Here is a 15,813-nt window from a genome sequence, read left to right on the forward strand (position 1 = left end):
CTTCATAGGAGACTGATATATATGTTTTATTTTCTTATGTCCTCATTTCCTTTTCCTTTTTTTTTTTTTTTTGCTAGTGTTGGGCTTGGGCTCAGGGCCTGAGCACTGTCCTTGGACTTTCTCAAGGTTAGAGCTCTACCACCTGAGCCTCAGCACCACTTCCGGCTTTTTCCTATGTATGTGGTACCGAGGAATTGAACCCGGGTCTTCGTGCATGTTAGGCAAGCACTCTACCACTATGCCAAACTCCCCGCCCCTCATTTTCCATTTTTATTTTTAGTGAAGAGAAAATAGACATAAAGATTTTATATAGCATGAAACAGTATATTTAGGAGAGTTCATAATTAATTTCTGCCTGGGTATCTAAAAATAGGGAGTTTGGCCTAGTGGTAGAGTGCTTGCCTAGCATGCACTCAGTACCACATACATAGCAAAAAGCCAGAAGTGGTGCTGTGGCTCATGTGGTAGAGCTCTAGCCCTGAGGTAGTCTAAGGACAGTGCTCAGACCCTGAGTTCAAGGCCCAGGACTGGCAAAAAAAAGTAAAATAATAATCATAAATAGGATTTTTTACTTTTACATGAGTTTTATTGTAAAATGTACATATTGTAAAAAAAATTAAAACAGTAAAGATATTTTCTTCTTTCTACATGAAGGCCCAAGTCCTTCCCAGAAGAAACCATTGCTAATAGTTTATTTTCCTTCAGAAATTTTAATGTATCTATTTTGAACCCAACAGTTAATTAAAATTTCACAGCTTTTTGTTTTTATTTTACAAAGTATTATCAAGTTAATGAGTTGAATTAGAAATTATTTTGGAATTCTTAATAATGATTATGGCTATTCATTCTTGTATAAAGTGAAACTGTCATAGTTTAGACTTAATGTTCTTCTGATTTGACAGTATGGCTGGCTTTTTAAAAGTATTTCACCTGTATGTGTGTGCTTTTCTTTTCCAGCCTCCCATTCCAGTCTGAGACTATCCTTTTTTGTTCATATCTTGATTTCTTCATGTCACATCTATCTCTCATGTCCAGGACCCTGCAGGGTATTCTTTGTGCTTTATTGAAGAGAGTAGAAAGGACCTACTGCTTTTTTAGAACTCACATTACCTAGCAGAAACCACAGGGAACTGGAATAAATTATTTCTACTTTTTATCATAGAGAGTGGAGCAAATCATTTGGAAGTTAAACTGTTCATAGTGACCATATTTTATTCTAGGTAAATTATACATCTGTCGCTTCTGTGTCTTTTCGTTTTTTAGTTTTAGATTTCCTAAATATAAACAAGTAGCCATGTGAGGACAGTTTTATGAGATGACTGTCAAACATTCTGACTTAATCTTTGTCCTGTGGTATAGTTTAGAGTCTCAACTCGATGATCACAGCTTTTCATGATTTGTTAGTTCATTATCATTTCTGGTTGTTAAAAGTATAGTCTATGTATCTTTTTCTAACCATTATTTCTATTCTAAATAAAAGATGGAAAATTCAGATTCATTTTTTGTTGTTCTAAAAATATTTAGGACCAAGTCGGGTGCAGTTGGCTCAGGCCTGCAATCCTAGCTACCAAGGAGGCTGAGATCTGAGGATCACGGTTCCAAGCCAGCCCTGGCAGGACAGAATGTCCTACTCAGAAAACACCAGAAGTGGTATAGTGCTAGCCTACCACATAAAGAGGTCCAAGGACAGTGTTAGGACTGGGGGAAAAAAAATTAGGAGTAGCATATACCACACATCCAGTTCTACCCCAGTCTTCCTTATAACACTCTTTGATTCTAGAGACTTAACTTTGAAGTGACCTTTTAATATTACATATGTATTTTTCTTTATGTTTACCTTTCAAAATAAGTTTTTCAAAATATATAGTTTGGAATACTTAATTTATAACACTGAATAAATAGACTATGAATATGCTATTTACAACAAGTTATTACTAGTTCCAGAAAAGCTTGCCATGTATATTTATTTACCATAATGAAATACCAGTTTATATTAATAGATACTTGTACAATAACATTGCAATATGAAGTTTGATATGATTTTACTTATGTAAAATTCCAGAATATCTCGTATATCGTGCTTTTGTGATATACAGTTGTGTTTTACTGTAATAAGGATAAGATCTGAGAAATGCATCCTGAGATGCCGTGATTGTATAGACATGGAGTATACTTACATAGCTTATAACAGTTACACTGTTGCCAGATGATAGTCTGGGGGTTATCACTGGCAGTGCACTCATCCCTTGACTGAAAACTTACACATGACGATATAATACCCTGCCGTTTATCACAGCAAGATAATGTTTTTCTTTCAAATGATAAACATGTACTACATACATCAAGAGAAAAGTTTGCTTTTGTAAGTTAGATAAAGCGTATTAAGCTACAGGTTTGTTTTTTTTTTTTGCAAAAAATGTACATATGCATATGAAGTATTTTCTAAGCAGTTTTTTTTTTTTTTTTTTTTTTGCCACTCCTGGGCTTGAGCTCAGAGCCTGAGCACTGTCCTTGGACTTGCTAGGCAAGCACTCTACCACTAGGCCAAACTCCTGGCCCCCAGTTTCATATTTTTTAATTTTTATTTTATTTATTTATTTATTTATTTATTTATTTATTTATTTATTGCCAGTTCTGGGCTTGAGCTCAGGGCCTGAGCACTGCTCTTGGACTTTCTCAAGGCTAGAGCTCTACCACTTGAGCCTCAGCACCACTTCCGGCTTTTTTTTTTTTTCTATATGTGGTACCGAGGAATTGAACCTGGGTCTTCATGCATGCTAGGCAAGCACTTTAACCACTAGGCCAAACTCCCGGCCCTTAATTTTTATTTTTAAAGTCTCACTTTATTGCTTTTTTTTTTTTTTTCCAGTCCTCTCCTGGAGCTTGAACCCAGAGCCTGAGGACCTTCCCTAAGCTTCTTTTGTTCAAGGCTAGCACTCTACCACTTGATCTACAGCACCACATCTGGCCTATTTTGTTTATGCGGTACTGAGGAGTCGAATCCAAGGCCTCATGCATGCTAGGCATGTACTCTACCACTAAGCCACATTCCCAGCCACTTCCATGGTTTTTCAAAAAAATTCAAATTAAGTCCTGTTGACACAATTTAATACAGTTAAATTTCACCCTTAAATTTATAATGTCATGAAGGTCCTGTGCTTCATGGTCCAAAACTGTGGTTCAGTAGTAGAACTCTTTGATCAATAGCACTGAAGGAAAAAAAATCAGCAATAATAATAGGTCAAAGAAATAAGTAAGTGCACTTAGAAACTGTAAAAGAAAAATAAAGAGAAAAGATAATTTTCATTGTACATTTTAAATCCTTAGCAATATCTTTTTTTTTTTTTTTCCCAGTCCTGGGCTTGAGCTCAGGATGTGAACACTGTCCTTGGACTTTCTCAAAGATAGGGCTCTACCACTTGAACTACAGCAACATTTCTGGCTTTTTCTATATATGTGGTACCGACTAGGCCAAACTCCTGGCCCCATTTGTTATTTTTTAAGTCAAGTAGGACATAAAGAAAATCTTTTAAGTCTAAAATATGTTATTACTTTTTAAAGTCATTTAAAATATACTTTCTACTTCACAATAATTTTGTAACTTGGCAGTTAAGCCATGAATAAGTATAGTTGGAATAAAATGTTGTCAGACACTTTACAAACATGCTATACTTTTTACCACAAAGTTTTGAAAAATTAATGTCTACCTTTTTTAAAGTCTTAAAGAAATACACATGTGTAGGGCCAGGAGTTTGGCCTAGTAGTAGAGTGCTTGCCTAGCATGCACAAAGACCCAGGTCTGATTTCACGGTACCACATACATAGAAAAAGCCAGAAATGCTGCTGTGGCTCAAATGGTAGAGCTCTAACCTTGAGAAAGCCCAAGGACAGTCAGAGCTCAGGTTCTGAGTTCAAGCCCTGGTATAAGGGGAAAAAAAAAAGAAATAGGTGTTTTATTTTTTGCTTTTGTTTGGAACATGGCTAGTAGAAGGAATGCATTTTATTAGTGGATTTTTTTTTGAGTGTCAGTAGCTAGCTGAAGGAAAATAAAATCCAAGTAGGTAACAGAAATGATGACAAAGAAGAGACATAATTACAATGTTGGAAAATTGTAGTATGTCACAATGGGTCACTCAAGGTAATGGATGGGGTTACAGTTGGTTATAGAAAGCATAAAAGGCCAAGGGCAATTTTAGGTACCATTTCTAATTATAAGTACCCACTAAACTTGGTAATTTGCATTAAAACATTATTTTCACCATATGACAGTTGCTTAATTATTAGTTGTTGGGCATTTGGTAGACTCCAGAGGCAGGCAGTAATCATGTTAGTGTATATAATTAAAAGTGCTTGTGATAAAGGTTAAGTGCTGCAGAATGCCCAGATACCAAGCTATGTGGAGCGTAACTGTCATCTGAATCATGTCCTTTGAAATACTTGGAATTTGAAGAACAGGATAGAGAGTTTATTTTGTAACTAATTTGGGGGCAATATATGACAAAGTAATTTTTCATATCGTAAACACAGTGCATTCAAAGTTGAAAGGAAAGGACAAAAGCTTCTTTTATTCATGGCCCATATTCAAGTGTATTTTCCCCAAATTGCCAATATCTTCTGACCAATGATGGTTCTTTTTTGGTTATCAAACATTATTGGTATTATCACTTTACAAGGAGCTTTAATAAGAATATGGTATAATTTTCTGATATTAAGAAGCATGACAAGTAAGCAGCTGAAATATAACTTATTTACATATGATTTGCTACAAATTGAGGGTTATGGAAGATATTTCAAATCAAGGACAAACACTGAATAAAAGCTTATGACTGGGTAGATTTGAAGCATGATTGAATAACAGTAAATAAAAGCTCTCAGTCAACTGACTCCTAATTGGGGAAATAAGAGTACTATATAATTTTTGAGTCTTAGTCTCATAACAAATCTTTCCAGGAAGAAGTACCATCTGGGATCAAGAGAAATATAATTGAGTACAATTGAGTACTCAATATAATTGAGTACAACTTGCTATAAAAATGCAAAAAAAACCCCTTTTTTAAAGAACCATTCATGTTATAATGCCAGATTCATAACAGAGTGTTTCAAAAGTCTGCTGCTCTTTTTTAAACTGAAAGGAGAAAAGCCTAATTATAGTTGGGGTCATAGCATAAACAAGTCTAAAAGAAAACTTTTCACTTGTCTTACGGCAAATTTTATATAGTCCCTTTCCTTTTTAGACTGATATTCACTAAAGATTAGAGACAAATTTACTGTCATCTTCCCTATTGCATGGTACACTGCAAATTAAGTTTCCTTACCAGTTTTGAAACCAGTGCGCGCGCGTGCACTCGTGTGTGTGTGTGTGTGTGTGTGTGTGTGTGTGTGTGTGTGTGTGTGTGCCTGCCTGTGCCTGCGTGCTATTGACAGTCCTGGGGCTTGAACTCAGGGCTTGAGCCACAGTACCACTTCTGACTTTCTATGTATGTGGCACCCAGAATTGGAACCCGGGTCTTGGTGCATGCTAGGCAAGCACTCTACCACTCGGCCGAAGTCCCGCTTCCTTGTCCTGTGTTCTTCCCTTTTGTTTGATTTTAATTGAGGTCCAGTCTCACATTGTTTGAGATGGGCCACAAAATCCTGGTCTCCTTTCCTGTCCCAGCCTACTGAATAGGTAAGACTACAGACTACAGACTGTATCCCCATGCCAAGTGCTACCTGATGGGTGATTACACACACACACACACACACACACACACACACACACACACACTATATTTTTATATATCATTGCTTAATTTAGAATTTTTTTATTTAGAGGCTGCTATTACAAAATACCACAAACTGGGTGGTTTAAATAAAGCGAGAATTGTCTCTGAAGCCTAGAAGTCTGAGATCAAGATATTAATCAGACTTGGTAGTTCTGAGGGCTGTAGAGACCGCAGACCGAGGTTGTCTGGTTCTAGGTTGAGCCTAGCTGTGCTGCGGGAGGGGTCTGGATTTAAGGTATTTTTTTTCTAACACTTAGTAGGGTATTTTTGGTGTCACTGAAATGGAGAAGACTACCAATTTTCTGCGTACGCGCGTTTTAAACCGCTCACCCAGATCTAGACAAACCATTGCCAGAGGAAGGGGCTGGAGAGCTGCAGGGAGGAGGCGGTCCTGCGGTGCGTAGTGCGGGCTGGGGGAGGGCGGTGGATTCTGGGAATTGTAGTCCCCGGCGGCGAGGTATTCCAGCTCAACTCAAATCCACAGGGGAGCGGGATTGAGTTCCCAGCAGCCTCCGGGGCAGCGGCTGCACTTGGGAACGCACTTCCGGGGACGCCGAGTGGTGAAAAGCTCGGGGAGGCTTCTCAGTGCGGGCGACTTCGGCGCTCTGGCTCTGGTGAGCGGGAGCAGGTAGGTGCAGCTAGAATTTTAGGGCTTCAGAGTCTTTTGAGTAAGTCGTTGCGGGTCTGAAGTAAAGACCTTAATTCAAGAGACACTGTAAAAGGCTGACATTTGTGGATATGAAAGAGAGAGAGAGAGAGAGAGAGAGAGAGAGAGAGTGTGTGTGTGTGTGTGTGTGTGTGTGTGTGTGTGTGTGTGTGTGTGTGTGTGTGTGTGGCGGCCCCGCGGCGTTTAGGGTTTGATAGAGCTTTGACATCGTTTTTTCCGCGGAAGGGTAGGGCGGTATCGAAGCGCGTGCCTGGGAAGCCGGGGCTAGGAGCCCGGCCGGCGGGACGATGCGGTTGTTGCTATTTTTGAACAGCCAGCTGATTCTGGTTGTGTAATGATGACCTGCTAGCGGTTCAAACCCACTCCGGGTGGTGGGGACCGGCTTGCTCTGGAGGCGGCGGCGGCCTCGTCTGCGGTCTCTTTTCATTGGGTCTAACCGGGAGGATTCCCTCCTCCCCTCCATTTCCATTGGCTCTACTGGTGGTCTCGCCCGCCCCCCGCCCATTTCCATTGGCTGTACCAGAGGGCTCTCCCGCCTCCATTTCCGCCAGCTCGGGCTCTCCCCTGGATGCCTCTTGGGGTTTGCCAAGGCGGGGGACTGGGATGCAGGTAGCGGGGAAGCTCAGTTGACTTTTTCTAGGTTTTTGTTAGTTTTTTCGTTTTTGGGTGTGTGTGTCTATATATCTGTTCCTCCATCCGTGTCCCGGGCGCCCTGAAAAGTGCAGTCATCACTTCATGGCGTTCGTTCGAGAAGGGCCGAACTCCGTGAGGGGCATGTTGTGTCTCATTCGGTATAAAACGGTCTCCTTCAGCTACTCAAGAATCAGGAATCATACGTGGAAAGCTTGACTAACATCTTGATTCAGAGTTGTACGTAATGATCATAATGGGACCAGTGATAAACGCCTTAATCCAGGAAGCACTCTGGCTTTACAAGTTTTCACTCACCCTACCTGTTTGAGTTAAATAGCATTTGAAGAGGAAGTTGCTGGAAACATCTTTAAGTGGCAGGTGGAGCCATTGGTGGAAACAAGCTAAGATAACATTCGGATTGCAAACTTCGCAATCTACAATGCCAAGCTAGTTGTGTTGTATGCTTCCCCCCCTACCTCCCCCCCCCCCCCCCCCCCCCCCGGGCCTTGAGGGTCTGAGCACTGTCCTTATGTTTTTTCAAGGCTAGAGCTCTACCACTTGAGCCACAGCACCATTTCTGGCTTTTTGCTATGTATATGGTAGTGAGGAAACGAACCCAGGTCTTAGTGCTTGCTAGGCGATCACTTTACCACTAGGTTAAACTTCCGGCCATGTGTTGTAAGCTTTTAAAAGCATTTTAAGTGTATTTCTTTTACTTACAAGACTATTTTATAGAGTTTCCTTATCCTCACTATTTTTTTCACTGTCATTATAATAAGGACCTTTTAAAAATCCATTGAATGTTATTTCCAGAACAGTAATTTTTTTTTAAATTTTTTATTGTAATTAGTGAAAGGGTTACATGATATTTGCCAGATAGAAGGTGCATTAATTCACATACATTGATACCCTTTCACATGTCTTGGTACCCATTACCCTCCCCCCGACCCCCCCATTTATTTTTATTTTTATTTATTTTTTTTTTTTGCCAGTCCTGGGCTTGAGCTCAGGGCCTGAGCACTGTCCTTGGACTTTCTCAAGGTTAGAGCTCTACCACTTGAGCCTCAGCACCACTTCCGGCTTTTTTCTACGTATGTGGTACCAAGGAATCGAACCCGGGTCTTCGTGCATGTTAGGCAAGCACTTTAACCACTAGGCCAAACTCCCGGCCCTCAGAACAGTAATTTTTATCCTTAATTCTGTCTTCTTACACTAAAAAGCTACTTCTATACCTTACATATAACATATGAATTAAGAATAGACTAGCCTACCAATACCCTCTGTGGTATTGGTAATTGAATCCAGGCTTGTAGTAGGCAAGTGTTCTACACCTGGGTTTCCCCAAAAGCTGTCTTTTTGAAAAACTTATTGCCTGCATTTTTTTTGGCATCGCACATCATTGTTATTAGATTGTTGTTATTTTTCTAATTTCTTTTAAGTCAAATGAGAAGTAACATATTAATGTGGGTACTTTTCCAATTTCTTTAGGCCCAGATTATCTCTGCTAGTGTTCAGATGTACATGTCTCTTCTAACTTGACTAAAGCTACTTTAGAACTATAAAGTACCTCAAAGGGTAAGTACATTGTTTGGTCATACCTATTCTGCTAACAATACTTATCTCTTTCAACATATTAAAGACATAGGACAAGTATATGCAAAACATCAAAAATAAATCCTTCTGACAACATTTTTATTCAAAATGATACCTTGTGTAACACATATGTACCAGATTTCATCTTACTACTGAAAATCCTTGTGAAACAGGTAAATGCTAACAGAAAGTAGCTGCTTTTGAATGGCTTTGTAAATCTAAAAACAATGTTCTAGCATTATTGTCATACGATTATTTTTATCTGTGGTGATTTGCTGCCAGTCCAGAAAAAAATATATTTCTATGTGATCATTACAGACTTAAATTTCTGACAATATTCCATGTACAATTTTGCTATTGATCATCTCATACTTCTTAAAAGACATTTTACTGATTAGAAATTTGATGTATAAGCCAGGCACCAGTGATTGATATCTGTGATTCTAGCTACTTGGGAGGCTGAGAATGGGAGAATTGTAGTTTAAGGCCTCCTAAGAGAGAAGAGTTCATGAGACCCCTTCTTAACCTGTAACCATTGGACCTGGTGGTATGCACCTGTTATCCAAGTACCTATTATGTGGGACGCTGAGACTGGTAGGATTATAGTTCCAGGCCATCTCAGGCAGAAGAGATTGAAATACCTCTATATCAATGAAAGAAGCTAAGCATGCTTGCTATCACCCTTGCTAATCCCAGAATACTCTGATCTCAGCCTAGGCACATGCCTTAGTAAGTGGTAACTCCCTGTCTCAAAAGTACCAGCACAAAAATGGCTAGAGATGTAAGACCTCAGAATCAAACTCAAGGGGGAAAATGAGGGAAGAAAAAGAAGACAGTTATTTAACTTTGAATAAATTAACATTAACTTAGTAAATAGCCACAAAGAGGAGCATATTGCACACGTAATGTTGCACATTAGTTGAGAAACAAAAGAATTATCCAAGCTTGATTGACTTCTTTTTTTTTTTTTTTTTTCTATGTATGTGGTACCGAGGAATCGAACCCGGGTCTTCATGCATGCTAGGCAAGCACTTTAACCACTAGGCCAAACCCCCGGCCCTTGATTGACTTCTTAACTTCTGTTGAAGTTAATCACTGTGACCAAACTTAGATATGAGATTGTAGAGATATAGTCTGTAATTGCCTGGAAATGGCTTCATTGTTTTTGATTTCAGGTTTTTGGAAGGAGAAAATAAATTTTGTTTTGTTTTTAAAGTGGGAGAGTCTTTTAGCAAGTAAGGAGCAGAAAGCAGGATGTAGTTAAACACAATACTGAAATAGGTATCGCTCTACCTCTATTCATTATAGTCTGTAGGCTATAAACTACAGGAAGTTACTACTAACAAAGTTACCCTGACCTTGTTTCTCATTACATTGCCATTTCAGGAATTAGTATAGGGCAGGTTGTTTGGAGATATTTCAGTTACATTGAAATTCTAAGTTATTGTTCCCTACTAATGGAAACATGAAGTAATTGTGATGGTTTATCTTGAGTGTTGAAGCTTTGGAAGAGGCAATCGAATCTATTGTCTTCATTGCTCAGTCTTTCTCTAATCCAGGATGACATTTTTTTTTTTTTTTTTTGTAAGTCATGGGGCTTGAATTAGGCCTGGGCAATGGCCCTGAGTTCTTCAGCTCAAAGATAGTGCTCTACCACTTTGAGCCATAATGCCACTTCCTGTTGTCTGTTGGTTAATTGGAGATAAGAGTCTTATGGACTTTAGTGCCTGGGCTGGTTTTGAACCACAATTCTCAGATCTCAGCTTCCTGAATAGCTAGAATTACAGGCATGAGTTAAGGGCACCCGGCCAGGATGACAAAAATTTTTACATAAAGATATCTGATTTTGCTTAATACTCGACAATTTTTTTAATAAGAATCGTATAATTGAGGGCCAGGAGTTTGGCCTAGTGGGAAAAGTGCTTGCCTAGCATGTACGAGGACCCAGGTTCAGTTCCTTGGTACCATATACATAGAAAATGCTGGAAGTGGTGCTGTGGCTCTAGTGGTAGAGCACTAGCCTTGAGGAAAAGCCCAAAGATAGTGTTCAGGCCCTGAGTTCAAGCCTCAGGACTGGGAAAAAAAAATTACATAATGGATTCCTTATCAGCATTTTATGTTGGCATAACAGCATATTCTTTCTATTAACACTATAGATAATAGCAAGATCTCAGTGGTTTCAGTGCCTAATAGAGTAGCATATGTAAAATACTCAGCATACTATGATTGATTGCTTAATCATGTCTGTTTTCTTGTGTAGTTCTGTATTACCAATGGTTCACCTGTGTGAGTTCCTATGATCCTGCTGCAAGGCCTAAGGATTCAAATTACCCTAGAATGAATGCTGCAAGGCAGTGGAAATCACTCAACATATTTGGGGGAGACAGATTAATGATCAGTTGGGACATGAATTCTGGAGTTTGGAACCATTAATAGCCTTTCCCAGATATTCTCTAATTACACTAGATTTCCCACTGGTGGATCAAGGTATTTAGTTGCTAACATTAAGTAAGCATTCTTCCAGTTTGCTTGAAAAGAAACTATTTTTTCATCCATAAAATTTTCTGTAACAATTAAAACTGATAATACTGACAGGAAATGACATAATAAAACAAGAATGGAAAAACTTGTAACTTTCATTTTGAGGGCTCTTCGAGGCAAGTCATTTGTCTTCAGACTTCTTTTGTATTGTACAGTCAGACATAATTTGAATGTATGTGTGTACAGTGGCATATGATATTACTGAAGAAAACATGCAAATAACCTGGCTTTCTAAAGAACAATGAACCTTCCTAATGGAGCACATTTGACCGCATCTTCTAACTCAGGTTCTTACTATGTTAATCACAGTTGTTTTCTCTGATTTTGACCTCTTGGAAATACTCCACCATCTCAGCCAATCGTATTTGACTTTGCTAAAGATGCTGGAATCTAATCAATACAACTAAATTATATCCAGAAATGTAAATTATTCTCAGCTTGTCCTCTTTTATTGTGCTCTGACAAAAAAAAAAAAGGAAATGTGCTAACTTAAAGTGAAATGCTCTTGTCCATCACAGTGGAAAATATAGTGAATAGTGCTTTGAAGTGAATTTCAGGCCCTTGAGAAAATGATACGTAAGATAGTAGTTTGTCACACATGGAAAATTAATGGTCTTAATTTGCAATGAGAAAGGTTTCACTGCTGTTTTTCTTACCATAGTATTAATAGAAACAGTTTACCACTATGTCAAAGGTCTTAGCATTCTTCTTAATATAAGCAATCATCGTATGGTAACCACTGGGTTATAGATTTCCCTGGAAAGCACTTACTTGGGTCAACTTGAACCAGCCAGGGTGTAGTTGAGCAGAATGATTTTTAGAGATCTTTGTGTTTTCATCTTTTTACTTGATTAACTCTTTGGAGATGGAGCTCATTTGCTACTAGTAATTTCTCAGTGTGCTTGATATACAGAAATGAAATGAATTGGTCATACTTCTCCAGTGTCCTTCCAGGGCCTAGCAGAGTATTTGCATATGAAAAATACTCAGCACACTAGGAATAATTGCTTAGTGATAGTTATTTCCTTGTGCAGTTATACATTTCCAGTGGCTCACCTGTGTCAGTTACTGTGGTATTAGTACAAGGCCCACTTTTTTTTTTTTTTTTTTTTTGCCAGTCCTGGGCTTGAGCTCAGGGCCTGAGCACTGCCCTTGGACTTTCTCAAGGCTAGAGCTCTACCACATGAGCCACGGCACCACTTCTGGCTTTTATTCTACGTATGTGGTGCCGAGGAATTGAACCCGGGTCTTCCTGCATGCTAGGCAAGCACTCTACCACTAGGCCAATCTCCTGGCTCCAAGGCCCACTTTTTCAAGTAATCCTAGAATGACTTTTCTGCAAGGCCCCAGAAATTACTTTACATACACGATGAGACAGGTTAATGATTTTAAAACAGCAACAAAACCAACATGGACATGAATTCTAGAGCTTGGCATCATTAGTACTTTTCCCAGTGTATACATTCTCAGATTACACTAGAGTTCCCATTGCGCTGGGCTGTTCTCTGAGTGCTAAATTGACTTAGGAAGCAATATTAAAGTGCTAAAGCATTTGACATTCTATGAACTCATTGAATCCATGGAAAAACCCCTTTGGGGATAGGAATCATTGTTTTACAGGAGTGACAGGAGGCACAGGAAGTTCTGCGTCTGGCCCAAGGTCAGTTGGTTAGTAAATAAGGAGTGGGGATGAGAAGCAGTCTGACTCACTAAGATCATTACTACTCTACTGTCCTGCAGTGCTTCTTTCCTCATACTTTTGTCTCATAAAGAGCCACATAAAAAGCTTTATTTTACACCTACATGAACATTTGGAGCTGAATTGTGCCGTGTATAGATATAAAGTTTGTGTGTTGAATGAATATTGGCATCTATGAGCAGTTTAGTTGTGTCAGAAGTTTTACCTTGTTTGTTGTCCCATTTAACTGAAAAAAAATACTGATGCTAAAGATTTTCACTGCTGTATAACACAGACAGCAATAACCAAGCAAATGTATATGCACCTAAAAAATTGCTCATTGTATAGAGAAGAAACAAAGGCATGTCTCCCTTGGCACTGACATTTCTTTATTAGATGTGTTACCAGTATGTATTGCCTACCTGCTGTGCTCTCCTGTTGTCCCTTTATGATTTGTCTTCTTGTGTGTCACTCCTAGTTTGACTGACAGTACTGCATAAGCCTGCCTGCCATGGGCTGTCGGGATGTCCATGCAGCCACAGTCCTGTCCTTCCTGTGTGGAATCGCCTCAGTAGCAGGCCTCTTTGCAGGGACTCTGCTCCCAAACTGGAGAAAATTACGACTGATCACATTCAACAGGAACGAGAAGAACCTGACTGTTTATACAGGTTTGTGGGTGAAATGTGCCCGGTACGATGGAAGCAGTGATTGCTTGATGTACGACACTACTTGGTACTCATCAGTTGACCAGCTGGACCTACGTGTCCTCCAGTTTGCGCTGCCTCTCAGCATCCTGATCGCAGTGGGTGCCTTGCTGCTCTGCCTGATCGGAATGTGTAACACAGCCTTCAGATCTTCAGTGCCCAACATCAAGCTGGCCAAGTGTCTAGTCAACAGTGCAGGCTGCCATCTGGTGGCTGGGCTGCTGTTTTTTCTCGCTGGTACTGTGAGCCTTTCTCCATCCATCTGGGTTGTCTTTTACAATATGCATCTGAACAAGAAGTTTGAGCCTGTCTTTTCATTTGACTATGCAGTGTACGTTACTATTGCGAGTGCTGGGGGTCTGTTTATGACTGCACTTCTATTGTTCATTTGGTATTGCGCATGCAAATCTTTGCCTTCTCCTTTCTGGCAGCCACTGTACTCTCATCCTCCCAGTATGCACACTTACTCACAGCCCTATTCAGCACGTTCTCGCCTCTCTGCCATCGAAATCGACATTCCAGTAGTTTCACACACGACTTAATAGGATCTAATTAGCTGCTTAAAATGTCACTTGTAGCTTCCCATTTTTTGTGTGTGTAAAGAGCCTTTTGGGCCAGTATAATTTTTTTGTTGTTCGTGATCAGTCACTAGAGCCAAATTTATATGTCCTGCTAAAAGGAACTGCTGCTAGTTTTTATGAGGTATAAATTAATTATTTTAAATGTGAAACATTCCTTTTATATTGCTTCTTATACTAGAAAGAATTTCAACTCCCTTACTGATTATCTGATCAGTTGAAGTTGAAAGGGTCTATGTTGCAGTTGGTGATTTAGAACAACATGCTAATGAGTGATGGCTAAGAGAAGCTGTTGAATGCAGTGTGAATACTTGGATTGTGTATTGTCCTTTTTCTATAAGACCTTGGACTAGAAAAAGGAACATAATTCCAAATGTAACAATTTCCTTTCAGATAAGGGTAATATTTTGATAGTAGCCAGTAATCTACTAGTTACAGCTGTAACTTTCTTCTGTCTTGGGGCTAATCTTATTGAAAAGGCTTCAGTATGTTGAAGATTACTTAACTATTGTGAGTTCTTTATCTTCTACCTCATGCCAGTTGTTTAGAAATTTAAAAATGCATTTTAAGTAATCTCAGAGTAACACTAAAGTTTTAAATATTAGTTATTGGTTACACTTAATCTAATTTTTAAAGCTAGTGAATTTATAAATTACATTGTTGCATTAAAGTGTGCCATGTGATAGCTTGGTGCTTCCTCAGGGGCAGAAAATCCTTTTTGCCAGATACTATCCATTAAATGGCTAAGAGAAATTCACAAAAAGTTGTTCAGACCTAATAGGTCATTCTCTTTTAGATGTAGGTGATAAGAGCAAGAGTCTGTTCTTCAGTGATGACACAAGAGATTCATTAACTTGACTGTTGTTTAAGTAATAAGTGAAACAGGGATAGATTTGCCGTGATCACATTCACCCTGTCAGTCCTGCCCCCATCACTGATTATACCCTTGAGCATATATCTCTTCCTAACACTTTAGTAGATGCGTCAGAGGATTCATGAAAAGGAGATCTGGTTCTGTCCAGAAAGAACTTTTCATCTATAGAAGTAGATGTAATTGGTGATCTACAAGTAGGGAACAATCTGACTTCATTGGCAGCTGGCCTTAATTTCTCAGCCATTGATCTTTGAATTAAACTTCATGGCTTTCTGACAGAAGGGCCTGTTGTGAAACACCAGCAGTATTCTGGATCTTAGAAAATTACTCCAGTCTACTGGATCCTTACAGCACCTACATTTGCTTACATGCTTCAACAATACTATTTAGATTCATGAGGATGGGCAAAGTAGTAGATAAATTATACCTTTTCCACCTCTAAAAGTATGGTAGTGTATTAAGGGAGGATGACTTTAAAATTTGAAGCTAGGCCTGGTGGCACACACTGTGTGTGTGTGTAGTGTGTGTGTATGTGTACGTGTGTACATGTGTACTCAGGAGACTAAAGCCAAGAGGATTGTGAGTCCTAGGGCTATGTGGCTAGACCTTGTCTTTAAAAAAAAAAAAAGGAAGCAACAGCTCTCCTGATTCAGTATCAATAAAATAAAACTGTGTTAATACTGAGAGAACACTTAGGAATTCAGGGATATTAGATAGTTACTTTCATGGATTCTTAGCTCATTTGATTGGTATAATTTTCCATATACATATGTATTTGTA

General features: G+C 39.1%; 1 protein-coding gene across 1 annotated transcript; it reads left to right on the top strand.

The window, feature by feature from the left end:
- Nucleotides 1-6,313: 6,313 nt before the first annotated feature.
- Nucleotides 6,314-15,547, top strand: Cldn12 (claudin 12). Its single transcript, XM_090333064.1, has 3 exons — nucleotides 6,314-6,393; nucleotides 8,554-8,640; nucleotides 13,356-15,547. The coding sequence occupies exon 3, from the start codon at nucleotides 13,389-13,391 to the stop codon at nucleotides 14,121-14,123; it is 735 nt and encodes a 244-aa protein (XP_090189190.1). The 5' UTR covers nucleotides 6,314-6,393; nucleotides 8,554-8,640; nucleotides 13,356-13,388; the 3' UTR covers nucleotides 14,124-15,547.
- The last annotated feature ends 266 nt before the right edge of the window (nucleotides 15,548-15,813 follow it).

The sequence above is a fragment of the Megascapheus bottae genome, chromosome 5 (genome assembly GCF_031878675.1).
Source record: "Megascapheus bottae isolate mThoBot1 chromosome 5, mThoBot2.hap1, whole genome shotgun sequence".
In the NCBI taxonomy this organism is placed as follows: Eukaryota; Metazoa; Chordata; class Mammalia; order Rodentia; family Geomyidae; genus Megascapheus; species Megascapheus bottae.

Coding starts and splice junctions, on each gene's coding strand:
- Cldn12 (XM_090333064.1), top strand. CDS start 13,389: ATGGGCTGTCGGGATGTCCATGCAGCCACAGTCCTGTCCTTCCTGTGT.